Consider the following 21,527-nt stretch of genomic DNA (forward strand, 5'->3'; position numbering starts at 1 on the left):
ATAATCTTTTAATCTTCCCTTGATAAACAGGGAGGTACAGAGGATTGGGAAATGGCAATATCCAAGGAAGGGTGCAAGGACAGTCCTAGTAAACGTAGGCCAGTCAGTTTAATATCAGTGGCGGATGAAGTTTTGGAAACAATTGGGGGAAAATTAACAGGCACTTGGAGAGATTTGAGTTAATTAAGGAGAGCCAGCATGGCTTTGTAGAAGGCAGATCATGCTTGATTAATTTCATTGAATTTTTTTAAAGAAGTGACATAGAAGGTTGATGAAAGGAATGCAGAGGATTTTGCCTACATTGATTTTAAGAAAGCATTTGTCAAAGTACCACATAAAGGGCTGGTTAAAAAACATGAAGTTCATGGAATGGAGGGTCAGTGTCACCTTGGATAAAAAAGTTGCCTTAAGGACAGAAAACAGAGAGTCATGGTAAATGACTGTTTTTCAGATTGGAGGATGATAGACAGTGGTTTTCCCCAAAGGCAGCTGTTTTTATTGATTTAATATAAATTACTTGGATATTGCAATAGAGTAAAATTTCAAAATTTGTCCACAATATCAAACTTGGAGGTGTGACAAACAGTGAGGATGATACCAATCAACAGCAACAAGACAGATAGGATAACAGAATGGAAGTGGCAGACAAGTGACAGATGGAATTTAATACCGAGAAGTGAGAGGTGATGTATTTTGGCAGAAGGGATAGAGAGAGGCAATACAGATATAATGGCACAGTTCGAAAGAGTGAACAGGGAAAGAGGGACCTGGGGGTTCATGTGCATTGATCTTTGAAAGCAGCAGGACATACTGAGAATAATTAGCAAATCGTAGAGATCTTGGACTTCAAAAGTAGGTGCATCAAGTACAAAAGCAGTGAAGTTCTCTTTATAAAGCTCTGGTTAGGCCACATTTAGAGTTCTGCATTCAATTCTGGGTCACCACAGTTTGGTGACGTGAGGGTCACTGAATGGCTGCAAAGGAGATTTACCTGAATGGTTCCAAGAAGGAGGGCTTTAGCCACAAGGTAGGAAGCTGAGGTTTGTTCTCCTTGGAGCAAAGTAGGTTCAGGGGAGATTTGATAGAGGTGTACAAAATGTTGATGGACTTACATAAGGTGATGATACAAGGACAAGGGTTCACAGATTTAAGGTTTTAGGCAAGTGATAAAGGGGGATGTGAAGATTTTTTTAAACACAGTACATGGTAATGGCCTACAACTTGCTGCCCACGAGTGTGGCAGAAGCAAAGTTGACCAATGATTTCAATGATATGGGCTCTTGGAAGAAAAGAAACTTGCAGGTTATAAGGGATAGAGCGGGGGAATGGGGCTGACTAGATCGCTCTACAGGGAGCTGGTATGGGCTTGATGGGCCAAATAACCTCTTCCTGTTATGACTCTATGACTAAGGGAATTAAAAAGAATGTGGTAGTGATAGGGGACATTATAGTCAGGGATAGAATAGGCCTTGGACCTAGATAAGACGCAGCAGTGTTCCAAAAATATACAAATATCTTTTACTGAAAAACTGACTATAAAGTGGCTTCAGAAACTGAAAAAGGGTATAAAAGATTGAACACATTGGAGATCGGATTATAAGTTGAAATGTGTGGCTGAAAGAGTGACATGGGTGGCAGGATTTTCAATATATGAACCACCGACATCATTACTGGGGAAGGAACGGTTCCACTGGATCAGTTTCTACAGTGTCCTAGTAAATCAAATAACTAGGTGGTAGATATGACTTTAAGCTAATAAATAGTTAGGTGTCTGAAGATGCCTGTGTCCAGTGGGGTTCAACAGGGGTCGGTGTTGGGTCCCTTGCTGTTTGTGCTATATATAAAACGATTTAGACTTGAATGTAGGAGGGTTGATCAGTAAGTTCGCGGATGACACAAAAATTGGTGGGGTGGTAAATAGTGAGGAGGATAGCCTTAGATTACAGGAGGATGTAGACGGGCTGGTCAGATGGGCTGATCAGTGGCAAATGGAATTTAATCCCGATAAGTGTGAGGTGATGCACTTGGGCAGGACAAACAAGGCACGGGAATACATGATGAATGGTAGGACCCTGGGAAGTACCGAGGATCAGAGGGACCTTGGTGTGCATGTCCACCGGTCCCTTAAGGTAGCGGGACAGGTAGGTAAGGTGGTTAAGAAGGCATATGGGATACTTGCCTTTATTAGCCGAGACATAGAGTATAAGAGCAGGGAGGTTATGCTGGAACTGTATAAAACGCTGGTTAGGCCACAGCTAGAGTATTGCGTGCAGTTCTGGAATCCGCATTATAGGAAGGATGTGATTGTACTAGAGAGAGAGTGCAGAGATTTACCAGGAGGTTGCCTGGGCTGGAGAGTTTTAGTTACAAGGAGAGATTGGATAGACTGGGGTTATATTCAGTGGATTGGAAAAATGCTAATATAACGCCCTTATTCAAAAAGGTGGGGGAGAGGCAGAAAGTAGGAAACTACAGACCAGTTAGTTTAACGTCTGTCGTTGGGAAATTGTTGGAATCCATTAGAACCATAGAAAAGTTACAGCAAAGAAGGCGGCCATTCGGCCCATCTTGTCCGTGCCAGCCTGAGGACACCCAGGTGCCCTTTCTAATCCCACCTTCCTGCACCTGGCCATAGCCCTGCAGCTTACAGCGCTTAAGGTGCAGATCCAGGTACTTTTTAAAAGAGTTTAGAGTTTCTGCCTCTACCACCAACTTGGGCAACGAATTCCAGAAACCTACTACCCTCTGCGTAAAAAAGTTCTTCCTCATGTCCCCCCTACACCTTCTGCCACTTATCTTGAATCTATGTCCCCTGGTTCCAGATTTCTCCACCAAGGGAAACTTTATCCTGTCCACTCTATCTGTTCCCCTCATAATTTTGTACACTATCAGAAGAGCAAAGAGAGGATACAAAAAAATTGGCAGGTAAACTCAAAAGAAAACCCAAAGATGTTTTACCAGTACAATAAGAGCAAGTGGATAACTAAGGAAAAGGTAGGGCCTATCAGAGATGTACATGACAACTTGTGCACTGATGCAGAAGATGTGGGCAGGGTTCTCAATGAATACTTTGTCTCTGTCTTCACTAAGGAGAGGGATGATGCAGACATTCTAGTTGAGGAGGAGTGTGAAACATTAGATACAATAAGCATAATGGGAGGGGAAGTGCTGGAGGGATTATCTCACCCTTGAAGGTGGATAATTCATCAGGGCTGGATGGATTGTATCCCAGGTTGTTAAAGGAAGCCAGGGAGAAAATAGCAGATGCTCTGAGGATCATTTTCTAACCCTCACTAGATACAGGCGAGGTACCATTAGTTAACAAAGGGTACAAGAGATAGGCCGGAAAATTATAGACCGGTCAGTTTGACTTCAGTGGTGGGCAAGTTATTGGAATCAATTCTGAGACAGGAAAAGCTGTCACTTGGAAAGGAACGGATTGATCAGGGACAGTTAGTATGGTTTTGTTAGGGGAAGATCGTGTCCTACTAACTTAATAGAATCTTTTGAGGAAGTAACAAGGAGGATTGATGAAGGTGGTGCAGTGGATGTTGTCTACTTGGATTTTAGTAAGGCATTTGATAAGGTCCCAAATGGCAGACTAGTCAGGAAAGTGAGATCTCATGGGATACAGGGGAAGGTGGCGAGTTGGACCCAAAATTGGCTCAGCGACAGGAAACAAAGGGTAATAGTCAATGGATGGTTTTGCGAATGGAAAACGGTTTCCAGTGGTATTCCACAGGGTTCAGTGTTGGGCCCTTGCTGTTTGTTTTTTGTATTAATGATTTGGACATAAATGTGGGAGATATGATTGGGAATTTGCAGATGACACAAAAATTGCCTGTGTAGTTGATGGTAAAGAGGATAGCTGTTGTCTCCAGAATGATATCAATGGTTTGGTTGAGTGGGCGGAAAAGTGGCAAATGGAATTCAATCTGGAAAAGTGTGAGGTAATGCACTTGGGGAGGGCAAACAAAGCAAGGGAGTACACAATAAATGGGAGGATATTGGGAGGGGTTGAGGAAGCAAGAGACCTTGGAGTGCATGTCCTCAGGCCCTTGAAGGTGGCAGGACAAGTGGATAAGGTGGTAAAGAAAACATATGGAATGCTTTCCTTCACTGGGTCAGGTATCGAATACAAAAGCAGGGATGTAATGATGGAACTGTATAAAACACTGGTTAGGCCACAGGTGGAAATTTTGTGCACAGCTCTGGTCATCACATTACAGGAAAGACAAAATTGCTACAGAGATAGCGCAGAGAACAAGAATGTTGCCAGGGCTTGAAAATTGCAGCTATGAGGAGCGATTGGATAGGCTGGGATTGTTTTCCTTAGAACAGAGGAGGCTGAGGGGTGATCTAATTGAGGTGTACAAAATTATGAGGGGCCTAGATAGGATAGACAGTAAAGACTTGTTTCCCCTAGCTAAGGGGTCAATTACCAGGGGGCACAGTTTAAGGTGATTGTCAGAAGGCTTGGAGGGGACATGAGGAAAAACTTCTTCACCCAGAGGATGGTGGGCACCTGGAATTCACTGCCTAAATCGGTGGTTGAAGCTGAAACACTCACGTAAAAGATGCTTGGATCTGCATCTGAAGCGCTGTAACCTGCAAGGCTATGGACCAGGTGCTGGAAAGTGGGATTAAAATGAGTTCATTTATTTTTCATCTTTTTCTGGCCAGCACAGACACAAAACGGGCTGAACAGCCTCTTTCTGCGCTGTTACTTTACTATGGTTCTAATCTTGAAATGTTGAGAAGAAAATTCTTCACCCAGAAGGTTGTGAATCTTTGGAATTTGTTACCCAGGGGGCTGTGGATGTTCAAGTCAGATACTGATAGATTTTTGGACTCTGGGAATCAGATATAGCAGTTGGGTGAAGACGTTTTGATGCAGAAGATAAGAAGTTATCTCATTGAATGGCAGAGCGTGTTCAAGCAGGTTGCATAGTCTATTCCTGCTCCTATTTCTTTTGTTCATTTTATAGCCTGCTCCTGAATACTGGGTACGATCTGGCTGCTAAGGAACAGCAGAGCCAGCTGGAAGGCAGGGAAGAACATCCTGGGGCAGTTAACAGTCAATGTCCAGCCGAAGACCCCCCAGGGGTCGGGCAGGCAGGGGCGCCGGCTTCCCCAGGGTCAGACAGGCGGGGGCGCCAGCCCCCTGGGGTCGGGCAGGCAGGAACAGCAACCCCCACCCCCCCAAGGTCAAGGGTGCCGACCCCCACCTTGGGGTCAGGCAGGCGGAGGTGGGGGCACTGGCCCCCCGGGGTCGGGCAGGCCGGGGCGCTCATCCCCTACCGCCGCGCCCCCCCACCCACCGGGGTCGGATGGGCCCGGGGTCAGATGGACAGAAGGACACACAATGAAGAGACAGGAGGTATTAAGGGGTTTAATTAACAAATTTGAAAGTGGTAAAGATAGGTAAATCCCCAAACCTGGAAGAAATGTATCCTAGATGTTAAGGGAAGTGAGGGAAGAAACAGTGGAGTCTTTGACCATCATTTTCCAATCTTCCTAGGCTGCATGTGTGTGGACAGCTAACATTGTACCATTGTTTGAAAAGGAAGAAAAGGGATGGAGAAAATTATTGGAAAAGAATTGAGGGACCGTGGCCTTAAAGCCTCTTCGCCGACTGTACCAGTGGTGTTGGGGCAGCTCAAGCGTGCAGTGGACTCCTGTCCAAGCAGGGGTCAGCTCGGATGGAATTTCACATCGGTCTCAAGCCCCAAAACCTCCCTCGAGAGCTGTGGCCCCACAATTTGAGCCCTCTTGATTCCCTCTGTGCCTTTTCCTTTCCTGTACTGGCTGCTGCTGCCCACACTTCACATCCTCTTCCTCACCAACCATGTGGTCACGCCATGGCATTCCAACTGTCATCCAATGGAGGCAGGGGTCCGCAGTGGAGGGTTCTCTAGGAGGGAGTCCTCCCCTTTTCCATCAGGGATCTAATGTGGAGGGTGCTCATGCAGCAGTCCCATACAAACGCAGACTGCAATGTTCACCAACTCCCTGGCCACCTGTATTTTCTTTGGCCTTCAATAAATATATCGGTTGTGGGCAATTGCACTCCCTTTTCAGTTTTCTTAGTGAGTTGCTCCTTAAGTTTTGGCTGCGCCTCAACCCTATGCTCCTGATCTTTGGCCACCCGGTATGGAGGGGGCAGGCAGGAAGGAGGACCTCCTTGTAAGTCTGCTCCTGGGCCTAGCCAAGCTGGCCATTAACAGGCCCGGGTAGCAGGCGGTCATCCAGCCTGACTGACTTCCCCTCTATCACAGCTATATTCGCGGTTGGGTGTCCCTGGAGAGGAAGCATGCAGTGTCCACTGGCATGTTTGAGGCCTTCCCTGACCAGTGGGTATCTCCAGGAATGGAATGCTTCCTCATCCCACAAAATGAAACTTTAATTTGAATCTGCAACGTTCCTTTAAATTTTTTCTTTAGTTACAGTGCGCCTTAAGGGCTATCAATTAGTTTAATTGTTTTTTTTTCAATTGGTTGATTTGTTAAATTAATTTCACTCAAGTATAAATGGGAGACAGGGATGACAGTATTAGAGCAACACCACTGGGCTCACAATCCAGAGGCCCAGGTTTATGCTCTGAGTGCAGGGGTTCAAATCCCACCGCTGTAGCTGGTGGAATTTCAGAAAAATTGTTTTAAACTCAGTGCCTTCACCAGCTCTGAAAGGGTAGTGAAAGAGATTGACACTGAGTTTCCTTTCACCCTCAAGTAATGGATTGAGACATGATTCAAAATATCGACAGGAGGACATCTTCTTGAAGTATTAGTTTCTTCAAATTTAACAAATGAACTGATAAACAAGCTATTTTTATTGTTTATTAAAAGATGATAAATAGGGGACAGCTGGGACACTGAGGGTGAGGGGAAAGCTATGAGACTGAATAAGTCAATAAAATCTCTCAGTAAAGAAAAGCTCTCTTGGTTTTGACTTCACCAATTGGCTTGGATTCCATAACATTTCCAGTGGGATCCTGAAGGCTCAGTACTAGATCCTCTGGTATATATCAATGATTTTGACCTGAATGCAGGGAATATGAAGAAGTAGTTTGTAGATGACACAAAAATTGGTCATATGGGTGACCCTTCTAAACCCGCAAGCTCTAACATCTAGAAGCACAAGGACAGCAGATAGATGGGAACACCGCCACCTGGAAGTTCTCCTCCAAGTCACTCACCATCCTGACTTGGAAATATATCGCTGTTCCTTCACTGTCACTGGATCATAATCCTGGAAATCTCTTCCAACAGCACTGTGGGTGTACCTACACCATATGGACTGCAGTGGTTGAAGGCGGCAACTCACCACCACCTTCTCAAGGGCAAATAGGGATGGGCAATAAATATTGGCCTAGCCAGCGAAGTCCACATTCCATGAATGAATACATTTTTAAAAATCCTAAGCTTTATTAAATGGAGCATAGCGTACAAGAGCACAAGGTTATGTTAAAGTTATAGAAAACACTGGTTCAGCCTCAGTGGAGTATTGTGTCCAGTTCTGGGTGTCACACTTTAAGATGTGAAGACATTAGAGAGAATGCAGAAACAATTCACAGGAATGGTTCCAGGGATGAGGAACTTCAGTTACACAGAGTGGAGCAGTTGGAATCGTTTACCTTGAAGAAAAGAAGGTTGAGGGATTTGATAGAGGTATTCAAAATCATGAGGGGTCTGGGCAGATAGGGAGAAACTGTTCCCACTGGAAGGATCATGAACAAGAGGGCTCAGATTTAATGTAATTGGCATAAGTAGCAATGGAGACATGGGGAGAAACTTTTCATGCAGCAAGTGCTTAGGCTCTGGAATGCCCTGCCTGAGGGTGTGGTGGGGGCAGGTTCAATCGAGGCTTTCCAAAGGGAATTGGATTATTATCTGAAAAGGATGGATGTGCAGGACCATGAGGAGAAGGCAGGGGAATGGAACGAGGTGAATTGGTCATTCGGAGAGCCGAAGCAGACACGATGGGCCGAAAGGCATTTTTCTGCGCTGTAACAATTCTGTGATTCCGTGAAAGATGAAAGCTGTAGAGTGCAGGAAGAAATCAATGGACTAGTCATTTAGACAGATGTGGCAAATGACGTTCAATCCACAGAAGTGTGAGGTTTATGCATTTGAGGAAAGCTAACATGGTGAAGGAATGCACAATAAATTGAAGGATACTGAGAAGTCTAGAGGAACAGAGGGAATTTGGAGTGCATGGCCACAAATCCCTGAAGGTGGCTGGACAGGTAGACAAGGTGGTCAAAAAGCAAAACAATGCAGAGGCTGGAAACCTGAAACAAAAACGGAAATGTTGGAAATACTCAGCAGGTCAGGCAGCATCTGTGCGGTGAGAAACAAAGTTAACATTTGATTATCTTTCATCAGCTAGATAAGTTGGTGGAGAACGCATATAGGACTCTTGCCTTTATTAGCCAAGACATAGAATACAAGAACTGGGAAGTTTTACTGGAACTGCAGAGGCCACAGCTGGAGTATTGCTGTTCTGGTCACCACACTATAGGAAAGATGTGACTCCACTACAGAGCGTACAGAAGAGATTTACAAGGGTATTGCCCGGACTGGAGACTTTTCGTTATGAGAAAAGATTGGATAGGCTAGGGTTGCTTACTTTGGAGCAAAGGAGGTCAGGGATCTAAATAAGAACGAATAGAAAACCCTAATTGCCCTTGGTTGAGAGATCTATAGCTTGGATGTATAGATTTAGGGTAGGAGGTAGAAAGGTTAGAGGGAATTTGAGAATTTTTTTTCCACTCAGAAGGCAGTTGGATAATGGAGCTCATGCCTGCAAAGATGATAGAGGGAGAAACCCTCATAGCATTGGATATGTAGTGCCGTAATCTACAAGGCTATTGACCGACAGCTGGAATGTGGGATTAAGCCAAATGGTTCCTTGCTAGCCGGCACGGACACAATGGGCTGAATAACCTCCTTCTGTGCTATAAATTTCTATGATTCTATCATCATATGGAGGATAAATATTAACACAGACCAGTTGGGTCAACTGGCCTGTTTCTGTACTGTAAAACGTATCTGAACTAAGTGGAGCCCCCACCCCAACCTCCCCCTACTCCCAACCCCCAACACCACCACCAAGCCCCAACCTTTACCCAATCTGAGGAAGCCAGTGACTGAAATGTCTGAAAACAGAAGCAGATGGGGAAATTGCCGCCCAGGACCCAGTTCAGGGTAACTGGGAAACATTGCTATCTCCTTGATTTATGACATCAATGCATCATTCACCACACATTTTAAAAGAAACCAGGAAGGAAACTGCAGAATCCTGGCCATCACTTTCCAATCCTCACTGGATACGGGCAAGGTGTCAGAGGATTGGAGATCTGCTAACGTTGTACCTTTCTTTAAAAATGGAGGGAGGGAAGGATAGACCAAATAATTACAAGCAAGTCACTCTGACCTTGGTAGTGAGCAAATGAGGGACAGGATAAACTGTCACTTAGAAAGGCGTGCATTAGAAGCCATCTGATAAGGATAAATATAAATAAATAACTAAATATAAACAATAAAAACAACACAGAAACAATGTTCAGGGTTAGGGGGAAAAGGCAGGAGAATGGCACTAAGTCATAATGCTCATTCGGAGAGCCAATGCAGACACGAAGAACCAAATGGCCTCCTTCTGCTCTGTAACAATTCTGAGATTCTGATTCTGAATTAATCGAGGACAGTCAGCATGATTTAAGGGAAGGGCGTGTCTGACTAATTTGATTGAAATTTTTTGAGGAAGTAACAAGGAGGATCGATGAGGGTAGTGTAGTTGATGTGGTCTACATGAATTTTAGCAAGGCTTTTGACAAGGCTCCACATGATAGACTGGGTTTAAAAAAAAGCCCGGGGGATCCAGGGGAACGTGGCAAGCTAGATATAAAATTGCCTCAGTGGCAGGAAACAAAGGATGTTGATGGATGTTTTTATGACTGGAAAGCTGTTTCCACAGGGTTCAGTACTAGGTCTGCTTTTTATGGTACATATCAAATGATTTGGACATAAATGTAGGGTGAATAATCAAGAAGTTTGTAGATGACACAAAAATTGGCCGTGCGGTAGATAGCGAGATGGATTGCTGTAGACTGCAGGAACATATCAATGGACTGGTCAGGTGGGCTGAAAAGTGGCAAATGGAATTCAACCCAGAGAAGTGTGAGGTGATGCACTTGGGGAGGTCAAACAAGGCAAAAGATTACATAATAAATGGAAAGATACTGAGAGGTGTAAAGGAAGTGAGACACCTTGGAGTGAATGTCCACAGATCCCTGAAGGTAGCAGGACAGGTTGATAAGTTGGTTAAGGTGGCAAATGGAATCCTTTCCATTATTAGCCAAGGCGTAGAATATAAGAGCAGGGAGGTTATGCTGGAACTATATAAAACATTAGTTAGGCCACAACATGAGTAGTGTGCAGTTCTGGTCCCCACCTCATTGCAGAAAGGATGTGATTGTAGAGGGTACAGAGGAGATTTACGAGGATGTTGCCAGGACTGGAAAATTGCAGCTATGAAGAAAGATTTGATAGGCTGGGGTTGTTCTCCTTGGAACAGAGGAGGCTGAGGGGAGATTTGATTGAGATGTAGAAAATTGTGAGGAGCCTGGGTACAGTGGATGGGAAGGGCTAGCTTACTTTAGCAGAGAGGTCAGTGACTAGGGGCATAGGTTTAAAGTGATTGGTAGAGGATTAGAGAGGAAATAAGGATTTTTTTTTTCACCCAGAAAGTGGCAGGGGTCTGGAACTCACTGCCTGATAAAGTAATAGAGGCAGAAACCCTCAACTCATTTAAAATGTGTCTGGATCATAGAATCACACAGTGCAGAAGAAGCCATTCGGCCCATCGAGTCTGCACCGACACGTGAGAGACACCTGACCTACCTACCTAATCCCATTTACCAGCACTTGGCCCATAGCCTTGAATGTTATGACGTGCCAAGTGCACATCCAGGTACTTTTTAAGGTTGTGAGGCAACCCGCCTCCACCATCCTCCCAGGCAGCACATTCCAGACCGTCACCACACTCTGGGTAAAAAAGTTTCTCCTCATCCCCCCCTAAACCTCCTGCCCCTCACCTTGAACTTATGCCCCCTTGTGACTGACCCTTCAACTAAGGGGAATAGCTGCTCCCTATCCACCCTGTCCATGCCCCTCATAATCTTGTACACCTCAATCAGTCGCCCCTCGGTCTTCTCTGCTCCAACAAAAACCCAAGTCTATCTAATCTCTCTTTGTAACTTAAATGTTTCATCCCAGGCAACATCCTGGTGAATCTCCTCTGCACCCACGCCAGTGCAATCACATTCTTCTTATAATGTGGCGACCAGAACTGCACACACTCCAGCTGTGGCCTCACCAAGGTTCCATACAACTCCACATGACCTCCCTACTTTTGTAATCTATGCCTCGATTGATAAAGGCATGTGTCCCATATGCCTTTTTCACCACCCCACTAACATGCCCCTCTGCCTTCAGAGATCTATGGATACACACGCCAAGGTCCTTTTGTTCCTCAGAACTTCCTAGTGTTATGCTGTTCATTGAATACTTCCTTGTCAAATTACTCCTTCCAAAGTGTATCACCTCACACTTTTCAGGGTTAAATTCCACCTCAAGTGTTGTAATATGCAGAGATAGGGACCAAATACTGGAAAGTGGGATTAGGCTGGGTGGCTTGTTTTCCAGCTGGCGCAGACACTATGGGCCAAGTGGTCTCTTTCTCGGTTGTAAACTATGATTCCATCTATAGAATCTAATAAAAATAGTGTCAGGGCTGGCACAGTGTGGAATCTTCAGCAAATGATTGATGCAGAAGTCAAACCCTAATACAGCATGTGCAACACAGCTCTACTCCATTACGTTCCATATAATCTATTTTATAGTATCTCCATGGAATTCTGTGTCTGGCACATCCTTACCATTTGTAGATGTAGCCCAAGATGATGCCAGCACCCAACACTATTATAATGGTCATCATTCCAATCGCCAAAGCCTGACCTAGAGATAAAAGTACACCAATGTTACACTGTGGAAAAAGGAGGGGGATGAACAGAAACCTCAATCAAATCCCCTGTAATGTCCAATTTTCCCCAGGCATAGAGTTTAAACCAATCCCAGAGGTTGTGTTTCTCTTGATTAGTTGGCCAGCTAGAGGAAAACTGCTGAGAGTCTGGTAACACTAAGTAATGGGTGCCATCATAGCTCAAACCATAAACATGTAATCCTTCAATTTAGTTGCTGACTTCTGTTCTATTGGGTGGAATAAGGGCAGCTTGGTTACAAATGGATAACGTATTGGATGAAAGATATAGCTGAATCAATCCCACTCACTGATTAAGCACAGTAAAGGAGCTATTATACTATTTTATAAGCCACCAAATAGTGGGAAAGAATTAGAGCAGTGGATTTGCAAGGGAATTACCGAGTTGCAAGAACTATAGATGAACGACAATGGGAGACTTTAACTAGCCAATGCTGAATGGGGCAATTGTGATAAGGGCAAAATAGGGAAGGGTTTTTCTGAAGTGAATGTGAAGTGAAGGGGAACTTTCTTGATTTGTATGTTTTCTGCCCAAGAAGGAAAAAGGCATTGCTGGATCTACTCCAGAGGAAGGAAGCACAGAATACCACAGTGATGGAGCATTTTGGAAGTGGTCAGCATGGAGTGCATCCTTATTAGAGTGCAAAATTTAGGAATTCAATGCAAGTGGGAATGCAGTGCAGTAGGGGGAGGAGGTACTGCTTTTTGCTTCCAATATTTGTAGTGGTTCATGTAAGCTTGGGGCAGTTAGTCATTAAAATACTGGACAAATATTTTAGTGCTTTGTTGGAAAATTAATGTGTAGAAAAAGGAAACTCCCCTCTTCAAACTGCAATCGATGCTAGCACAGAACTTGAGTATTGCTGAAAAAAAGACATGTCGAAGCTTTTCGTCTGGCACTCATGCCAATATTCGCGTGAAGTGTCCTGATAAGGGGAAAACAATCATTTATACTTTATGTGAAGGGAGTGCTGATTGGTTGCCAAGTGGGTTCTGACTGGTAGTGGCATTGTCATGGAGAATGCACCAGTGTTGGTGACTGCCAAGCACTGTTTGAAATTTAAACCAAGCAGCTTGACCCTGATTGGTCAAGGTATTACCCTGAGGAATGAGTCAGCGAATGGCTGTCACTTATTTTGATTAGCTGCAACACGCACAATGTGTGTAAATGTTCTTTCTGTCTGTAAAGAACAGGGCCCTGTTTTATTAATTGTATTAATATATGTAGCTTCCAGTCCATGCAAATGCACTACACTGCGAGCCTGACTGACAATCTTAAATTGATTGTCAGCATAATTCTTACCACACTGAGGATTATTTAGTAAATGTTGTCCAATTGCAGAATCATATCTAATGTTGGACGCTGTGTTGAGTTTTATGGTCTGGTTACAGTCTGTACCTTGCCCGTTGCGAATAACAGCTGAGACACGCTGTTTGGTACAATCCACCAGTCTTTGAGATGTACGGCCTACATACCTAGCATCACACTGGCACTGAAATTCAAAAACCACATTATTCATTTGTGAGATCGGCAAAACGTCTTTTTGGCTTGACGGTAGCTTCCTGTTAGTGGGGAATACCACTCGAGTTGCAACTGCATAGTAGCAGCATGAAACAGCTAGCTTCACCAGTTGTTCAAATTTTTGAGATACCTTGCCCTTCCAGGCTAATCTGTGATAGACTGGACACTTTTCAGGGCCGAAAGTGATGGCCTTAGGCCCGTTCATGAGTTTGCGCGATGTACAGTGCGAAATGTATATTATGTAGCCATTATCCACAGGATGTCTTTGATGCCCCTATTTCAGCATCAAGCTTGCATGGTGAACAAATGGCTCAGGCCCTATTTACAAGGTTGCGGATAAGACTAATCTTATAACATGTAGAAATGTAAGAATCCCAATGCGTATATTGACCAGTGAAGGTAGGCATGTGGTAAACTGTGGCAGAGACTCCCCCCTGGCAGATTTCGCAACTAGTACATCAAGGAAGGGGAGGTCATTTGATTGTTCCATTTCAAAGGTGAATTTGAGCGCAGGATGGAGCCCATTAAGGTGAGAGAGGAAATTGTTACATACAGCTGCGGATTTAAATATAGCAAACGTATCATCTACATATCAGCAATATGCGAGGGGTAGGAGGTTAGGTGTCATTTCGTCAAAGACACATTTCTCGTGGAACCTAACAAAGATGTTTGAGAGAACTGCGCCTAGAGACGATCCCATGGCAACACTATCTATTTGGGCAGACATGGTGTTAAAACTGAACTCAACTGCACGAGTTGCCGAGTTCATAAACTCAATGGATACTGATTCATGCAATGGTGCTGGGTCTAGATCGCCATGATATGGTGCTGCAGCGCAAACATCTATGGCTTCCTTAGGCAGTACATTGGTGAATAGGCTCACAAACATGTTACTTTGCGAAGTATCCTGACAAGTGCAAGACAAAAAGCTTCAGAATGTCTTTTTCAACAATACGCTAGCTCAATTGTAGATTTTATGTCTGCGATTGATAGATTTCTGTTAACCAAACGTATTAAAAGACCTGCGGCAAAGGCGATTAAGTTGCAGATTAGCCATTATCTCATTGAATGACAGAACAGGATTGAAGGGTTAAATGGTCTACTATAGTTCCTACATTCCTTTAAGGTTTAGTTATGGAGAAGCTCAAAGAGCAATCTAGAATAAATATACTTACCTGGAGGAGAGCTAATTTCTGCAAACTGAAGAGGGATCTGGCCCAGGTAAATTGGAATCAAAGACTGACAGGCAGAAATGTAATGGAGCAATGGTCGGCTTTTAAAGAGATGATTCAGGTACATACCACCTCCCCCACTTTTCCCTTGGTGGGAGAGCACCAAAGTCAATGCTCCCTGAATGATGAAAGATTTAGAGAGTAGGATGAACCAGATGTCAGCTTGATAATATAAAGGGAGAATCAGGCTGAAGTAGAGAGAAGTGAAAAAATGAAATAAGGGACAAAGAGACAGTATAAAAATAGATTGGCAGCTACAACTAAAGGGAATCCAAAGGCAGTATAGGGGTAGTAACAATAAAAGGGTTATCAGAGGAGTGGTAGGCCAGTTAGAGCTGAAAACGGTAGAGACAAAAGGTATGGTTGGATATACTAAATGAGTACTTTAAAATCAATGTTTACCAATAAAGATGACGTTCCCAGTCATACTAAATGTTTATGAGGAGGTTATCAGGATACTGGGTAAGGTAAAAACAGATAGAGGAGGTACTAGAATGGCTGGCAGTAATTGAAGTGGATAAGTCACCCAATCCAGACAGGAAGCAATCTAGTTGCTCAAGCTAGAAACTGCAGAGGCTCTGGCCACAATTTTCCAATCCTCCTTAGGTATAGGAGTGATCCCAGAGGACCGGAGAACTGCAAATGTTACCCCTTTGTTCAAAATACAGGAGAAAAGGATAAACCTGGTAATCACAGGCCAGTCAGTTTAGTGCTAGTGTGGGGAAGCTTTCCGAACCAATAATCTGAAAGAAAATTAACAGCCACTTAATTGGACAAGTATGGACTAATAAAAGAGAACCTACAGGGATGTGTTAAGGGCAAATGGTGTTTGACTAACTTGATTGAGTTTGTTTTTTTATTTTAAATTCATTCATGGGATGTTGGCTACACTTTTTGGGCCAACATTTATTGCCCATCCTTAGTTGCCCTTGAGAAGGTGGGGGTGAGCTGTCTTCTAGAACCGCTGTAGTCCCTGTGGTGTAGGTACACCCACAGTGCTGTTAGGGAGGGAGTTCCAGGATTTTAGCCTAGCAACAGTGAAGGAAAGGCAATATATTGAGTTTGTGATGATGTAACAGAGGGTGGATGAGGGCAGTGCAATTGATGTATATAAAAGACAGTTGATAAAGTAGAACATACCAGGACTGTCAGCAAAATTGAAGCCCATGGAATAAAAAGGAACTCTAACATTATGAATAAAAAAATTGGGTCAGGGTTAGAGTTGTGGTGAATGGCTGTTTATCATATGTTATCAGATTACAAGATGCACTGCAGTAATTCACTAAGGCTCCTGAGACAGCTCCTTCCAAACCCACGACTGCCACCATCCAGAAGGACAAGGACAACAGATAGATGGGAGGTTCCCCTCCAAGCCACTCACCATCCTGACTTGGAAATATATCACCGTCGCTGGGTCAAAATCCTGAAACTCCCTCCCTAACAGCACTGTGGGTGTACCTATAACACAGGCTGCAGCGGTTCAAGAAGGCAGCTCACCACCAACTTCTCAAGGGCAACTAGGGATAGGCAATAAATGCTGGCCCAGCCAGTGATGTCCACATCCCCTGAATGAATAAATCAGAATGAAGGGAGGTACACAGTGGAGTTTCCCAGCAGTGTTCCATACTAAGACCACTGCTGCTTTTGATATCCATTAATGGTTTGGGCTTCTGGGTGGCAGTGCAGACATGACGGGCTGAATGACCTCATTCTGTGCTGTAACCTTTTGAGTCTGGAACCACATGTAGGCCAGACTGGGCAAGGATGGTAAATTTCCTTCTCTAAAGGGCATTTGTTCACTAATGCTCAGTCTGGCCTACATGTGATTCCAGACCCACTAATGTGGTTGACTTTTAACTGCCTTTTGAAATGGCCTAACAAGCCACTCAGTCGTATCAAACCACAATAGAAAAGCCTCTTTCTTGGCCAGATGAGCTTTTTGTTTCTGCTCGCCTCTTCCAATGCCCTTCCAAACAATCAGCCTCCAGAGATCACACCTGTCAGTGACTGTCTCCCAGTTGTCAGGGTCAAAAGTTAATGTTGAATTTGTACTGCAATAGAATACATGCTTTAAGTTGTTAATTACGCACAGCTGTTCCCAGTTGGGGAAGGATTAGGGAATCATTGCAAGAGAATATAAACCAGTTCACTCTGTCCGGGTGGAACTGGGAGAGTCTGTGATTTTACTTTGCTGTCTTGGAAATAGACCCGTTTCTCAAAAGGTACTGGCTGGCTTCAGACTTATTCTTCCTCAACATACAATTATTGGAATTATCAATGCCTGCCATTTTCATATCTTGCTTGCAGGTATCCTTGTAGCGGAGGTTTGAATGCCTTCCTAGGGCATGATCCAGTGGCCAGTTCACCGTATAGAGGGTCTCTGAGTAAACGGCTGGTATCCATCTGAACATGGCCGAGTCAGCGCAGGTGTTGTTGGCTTAGCAATGAGTGCATGCTCTTGGAATTAACACGCTCCAGGGCCTCTGGGTTAGTGACCTTGACCTGCCAAGCGATGCCAAGGATACATGAGAAAGCAAAGGTGGAAACTGTTCAGCCATCTCCAGCCAAGCATATGTTGTCCAGGTCACACCACTGTAGAGGAGTATGCTGAGGATGCAGGATTGTAGACTCTCAGTTTGGTGTTTTCAGTCAGCTTGCTGTTGTTCCACACACACTTTCGCAGCTGTGTCACACTACCACTGTGCAAAGTGAGACAGATTCAGAATAAATCTAGCATGTCAAAACTGGGCATCAATGAGGCGCTGTGGGCCATCAGCAGCAACAGAATTGTATTCAACCACAATCTTTAACTTCATAGCCTGGCATATTCCTCACTCTACCATTACCATCATGCCAAGGGGTCAACCATAATTTTGTCAGAAGTGTAGGGGGGCATGCCAAGAGCACCACCAGGCATACCTAAAAATGAAGTGCCAACCTGGTGAAGCTACAGCACAGGACTGCATGCATGCTACAGAATGGAAGCAGCATGTAATAGATATGGCAAAGCAATCCTGTTCAGATCAAGACCCACAGTCCTGCCACACCCAGTCATCAATGATGGTGGGAAATTAAACAACTATTGAGAGGAGGTAGATCCACAAATATCGCCGTCCTCAATGATGGGGGAGCCCAGTGCATCAGTCCAAAAGACAAAGCTGAAACATTTGCAGCCATCTTTAGCCAGAATTGCCAAGACAATGATCAATCTCGCTCTCCTCCTGAGGTCCCCAACATCACAGACACCAGTCTTCAGCCAGGAGCAGCAACAGGCATACGTAAAAATTAGTTTAGCCTAAATACCTATAAATTCAGCCAATTCGATTCAGTTTACATGTTATCAAGAAACAGCTGAGGGCACTGGAGACAGCGAAGGTGATGGGCAGCATTTGACCAAGTGTGGCATCAAGGAGCCATAGCAAAATTTAAGTCAATTGGAATCAGGGAGAAAACTCTCCACTGGGTAGAACCATACCTAGCACAAAAGAAGATAGTTGCGGTTCTTGCAATATAATCATCTCAGTTCCAGGACATCACTGCAGGAGTTCCTCAGGGTTGTGTTCTAGGCCCAACCATCTTCAGCTGCTTCATCAATGACACTCCCTCCCTCGTAAGGTCAGAAGTGGGGATGTTTGCTGATGATTGCAAAACGTTCAGCACCATTCACGACTCCTCAGATACTGAAGCAATCCCTGCACGCATACAGTAAGACCTGAACAATGTTCAGGCTTTGGCTGATAAGTGATGACAACCAACATCCATACCACACAATGACTCATCTTCAACAAGAGAGAATCTAACCACCTCCCCATGACATTCAACAGCATTACCATCACTGAAACCCTACCATTAACATCTGGGGGTTACCATTGATAAGAAACTGAACTGGATCAAGCAGTGTTGTGAAAATGTAATTTCATGAATCATATGTTTTAGGAACAAAACTTTTGGTTCGGGGATTGCAGTTTTTAAAATGTAGGATAAATGAAATCCCCCAGTGGGAGGCTGGTAAACAGACCTAAAGTAATTGTAATTCAAAGGATGGCCTGTTTTTATTTAACAAGGTCAAATTTGGAAGTTAAACAACGGGTGGAGACGAGATGTCTGCAGTTGTCTTCATATGGGATTTAAATTATTCACACAAATTATTCATATGGTTTCCCAGAACAAAGGGAATGTTTAGGAATGGGTATAAGGAATTTGGATCTCTATCCAGACATCGTAGGGATGTGGTGTCATCGCGGGGATAGACTGAAGGGAGGTGGTTTTCTTAGTTTTGGGTTTTATCTGTGTGATTTCTCACAGAAGCAGGTAGTTGGTGCCTGAGAACAGCTTTGAAAAGCAGGGAGAGAAAGCTGCCAGGAACTGTAGACCTGTAGCAAAGGGCTATCAGAAACCAAGGGCGTTAATTGATTTTGGAGTCACTGGGCAAGAAAACAGTCAGCCCATGTTTCAGCTGGTGTATCCACAACCCTGAGGTGCCTCAGGGGTTGCCCTAGCCGAATGTTAGTGGAAGGACCCAAGAAAACCCATACCTCAGAGAACAGCAGGAACACAAAGATCAAAGTGAATTCTGAAGAACTGTGGCTCACCTTGGTTTGGTCCCAGGAGAAGTGAAGGAACCCTCTAGATCCTGAAACTATAGGGCAATTCTTGGGAGGTAATAAAAATAGAATAGTCCTGCTTAAATTTTCAGGTTTAAATTATAAGTGTCTACAAAATATAATGTTAAACTAGTAGTACTTGCTTTCTTTAAGTCTTGTTTCTCACCCTTAAATTGAAATTCTATTATGTTATGATCACTTCCCTAGAGGATCCTTTACTATGACATTAATTATCCTGTCTCATTACACATCGTCAGTTCTAAAGTAACCCATCCCCTGGCTGGTTCCACAAAAAACTGTCCCAAATACGCCCTATGAACTCATCCTCAAGGCTATCTTTGTTAATTTGATGAATATTAACAAATGATTTCTAATCTTGTTGATTACTTATGAAAAGTACAACATTGGCCCTGACCTGGAGAAAGATACATTGTTTGTGCAGTTAAATGATCTCAATCGTCATTGCCTGGGTCACAGAGGATACTACTTAACAGAGATCCGAGATGGAAAAGAACACTTCTCGTACTTTACATCTACTGTACACTCTGCAAATTGATACCATGCCCGAAGCTGCTGGCAGCCCGGCACCATGACCTGTGCCCTGACACTGAACATTGGTTGCATACTGATATATTCTGACTCCGTGCTTGCCAAGAATACCACAGCCCTATGCACGCTGACTGTGATGTTAGATATCAATGGACTGGTCAGGTGGATAGAGAAGTGGCAAATGAAATTCAATCCACAGAAGTCTGAGGAAATGCATTTAGGGAGAACAAACAAGGCAAGGGAATACAAAATAAATAGCATAATACTGAGAAGGGTAGAGGAATAGAGGGCCCTTGGTGGGGATAGAGGGAGCAGAAAGTTAGAAAGGTGGTTAAGACAGCATATAGCATAATTTTCTTCTATGGCCTAGGCATAAAGTATAAGAGCTGGCAGATTATGCTAGAACTGTATAAAACACTAGCTAGACTGCAACTAGGGTACTGCATACAAGGTCTGATCAACACATTACAGGACTCTGTGATTGAACTAAAGAGGGAACAGAAGATATTTACAGAGGTTGATGCCAGGCATAAAGACTTTTAATTATGAGGAAAGGTTGGATAGGATGGGATTGTTTTCTTTGGAACAGATAAGGTGTATAAAGTTAAAAGGGACCTAGACAGAATGGAGAAGAAGGACCTCCTTCCCCTATCAGAGGTCAATAACCAGGGGGTATAGATTTAAACAGATTTAAATTAATTGGCAAAAGGATTAGATGGGAGTTAAGGGTGGTGGCTGGTCTATGTAAGAAAGACAACACAGGCACAAAGAGCTGAATGGCCTCCTATGCTGTCATTTTCTATAATTCTATGATTGTGGCCTGACATTGTCCACTGTATCACTGCACACTGGCTGCAACCAGAGACTGTGTACACACACACACACACACACACTACTGTGTACACACACACACACACTACTGTGTACACACACACACACTACTGTGTACACACACACACACACACACACACTACTGTGTACACACACACACTACTGTGTACACACACACACACTACTGTGTACACACACACACTACTGTGTACACACACACATACTGTGTACACACACACACTACTGTGTACACACACACACACACACACACACACTACTGTGTACACACACACACACACACTACTGTGTACACACACACACACACACTACTGTGTACACACACACACACACACTACTGTGTACACACACACACACACACTACTGTGTACACACACACACACACTACTGTGTACACACACACACACACACTACTGTGTACACACACACACACTACTGTGTACACACACACACACACTACTGTGTACACACACACACACACTACTGTGTACACACACACACACTACTGTGTACACACACACACACACACACACTACTGTGTACACACACACACACACGCACTACTGTGTACACACACACACACGCACTACTGTGTACACACACACACACACGCACTGTGTACACACACACACTACTGTGTACACACACACACACACACACTACTGTGTACACACACACACACACACACTACTGTGTACACACACACAC

General features: G+C 44.0%; 1 protein-coding gene across 1 annotated transcript in view; it reads right to left on the minus strand.

Annotated features, from left to right (window-relative positions):
* The window catches only part of pik3ip1 (phosphoinositide-3-kinase interacting protein 1), a 70,693-nt gene that overhangs the window by 1,963 nt on the left and 47,203 nt on the right, over positions 1 to 21,527 (minus strand). Inside the window, exon 4 of the mRNA XM_078553755.1 lies at positions 11,942 to 12,020. Coding sequence (XP_078409881.1) covers positions 11,942 to 12,020 — 79 coding nt within the window. The remainder of the gene's footprint in view (positions 1 to 11,941; positions 12,021 to 21,527) is intronic.

Source organism: Cetorhinus maximus, chromosome 12 (assembly GCF_964194155.1).
Source record: "Cetorhinus maximus chromosome 12, sCetMax3.hap1.1, whole genome shotgun sequence".
Classification (NCBI taxonomy): domain Eukaryota; kingdom Metazoa; phylum Chordata; class Chondrichthyes; order Lamniformes; family Cetorhinidae; genus Cetorhinus; species Cetorhinus maximus.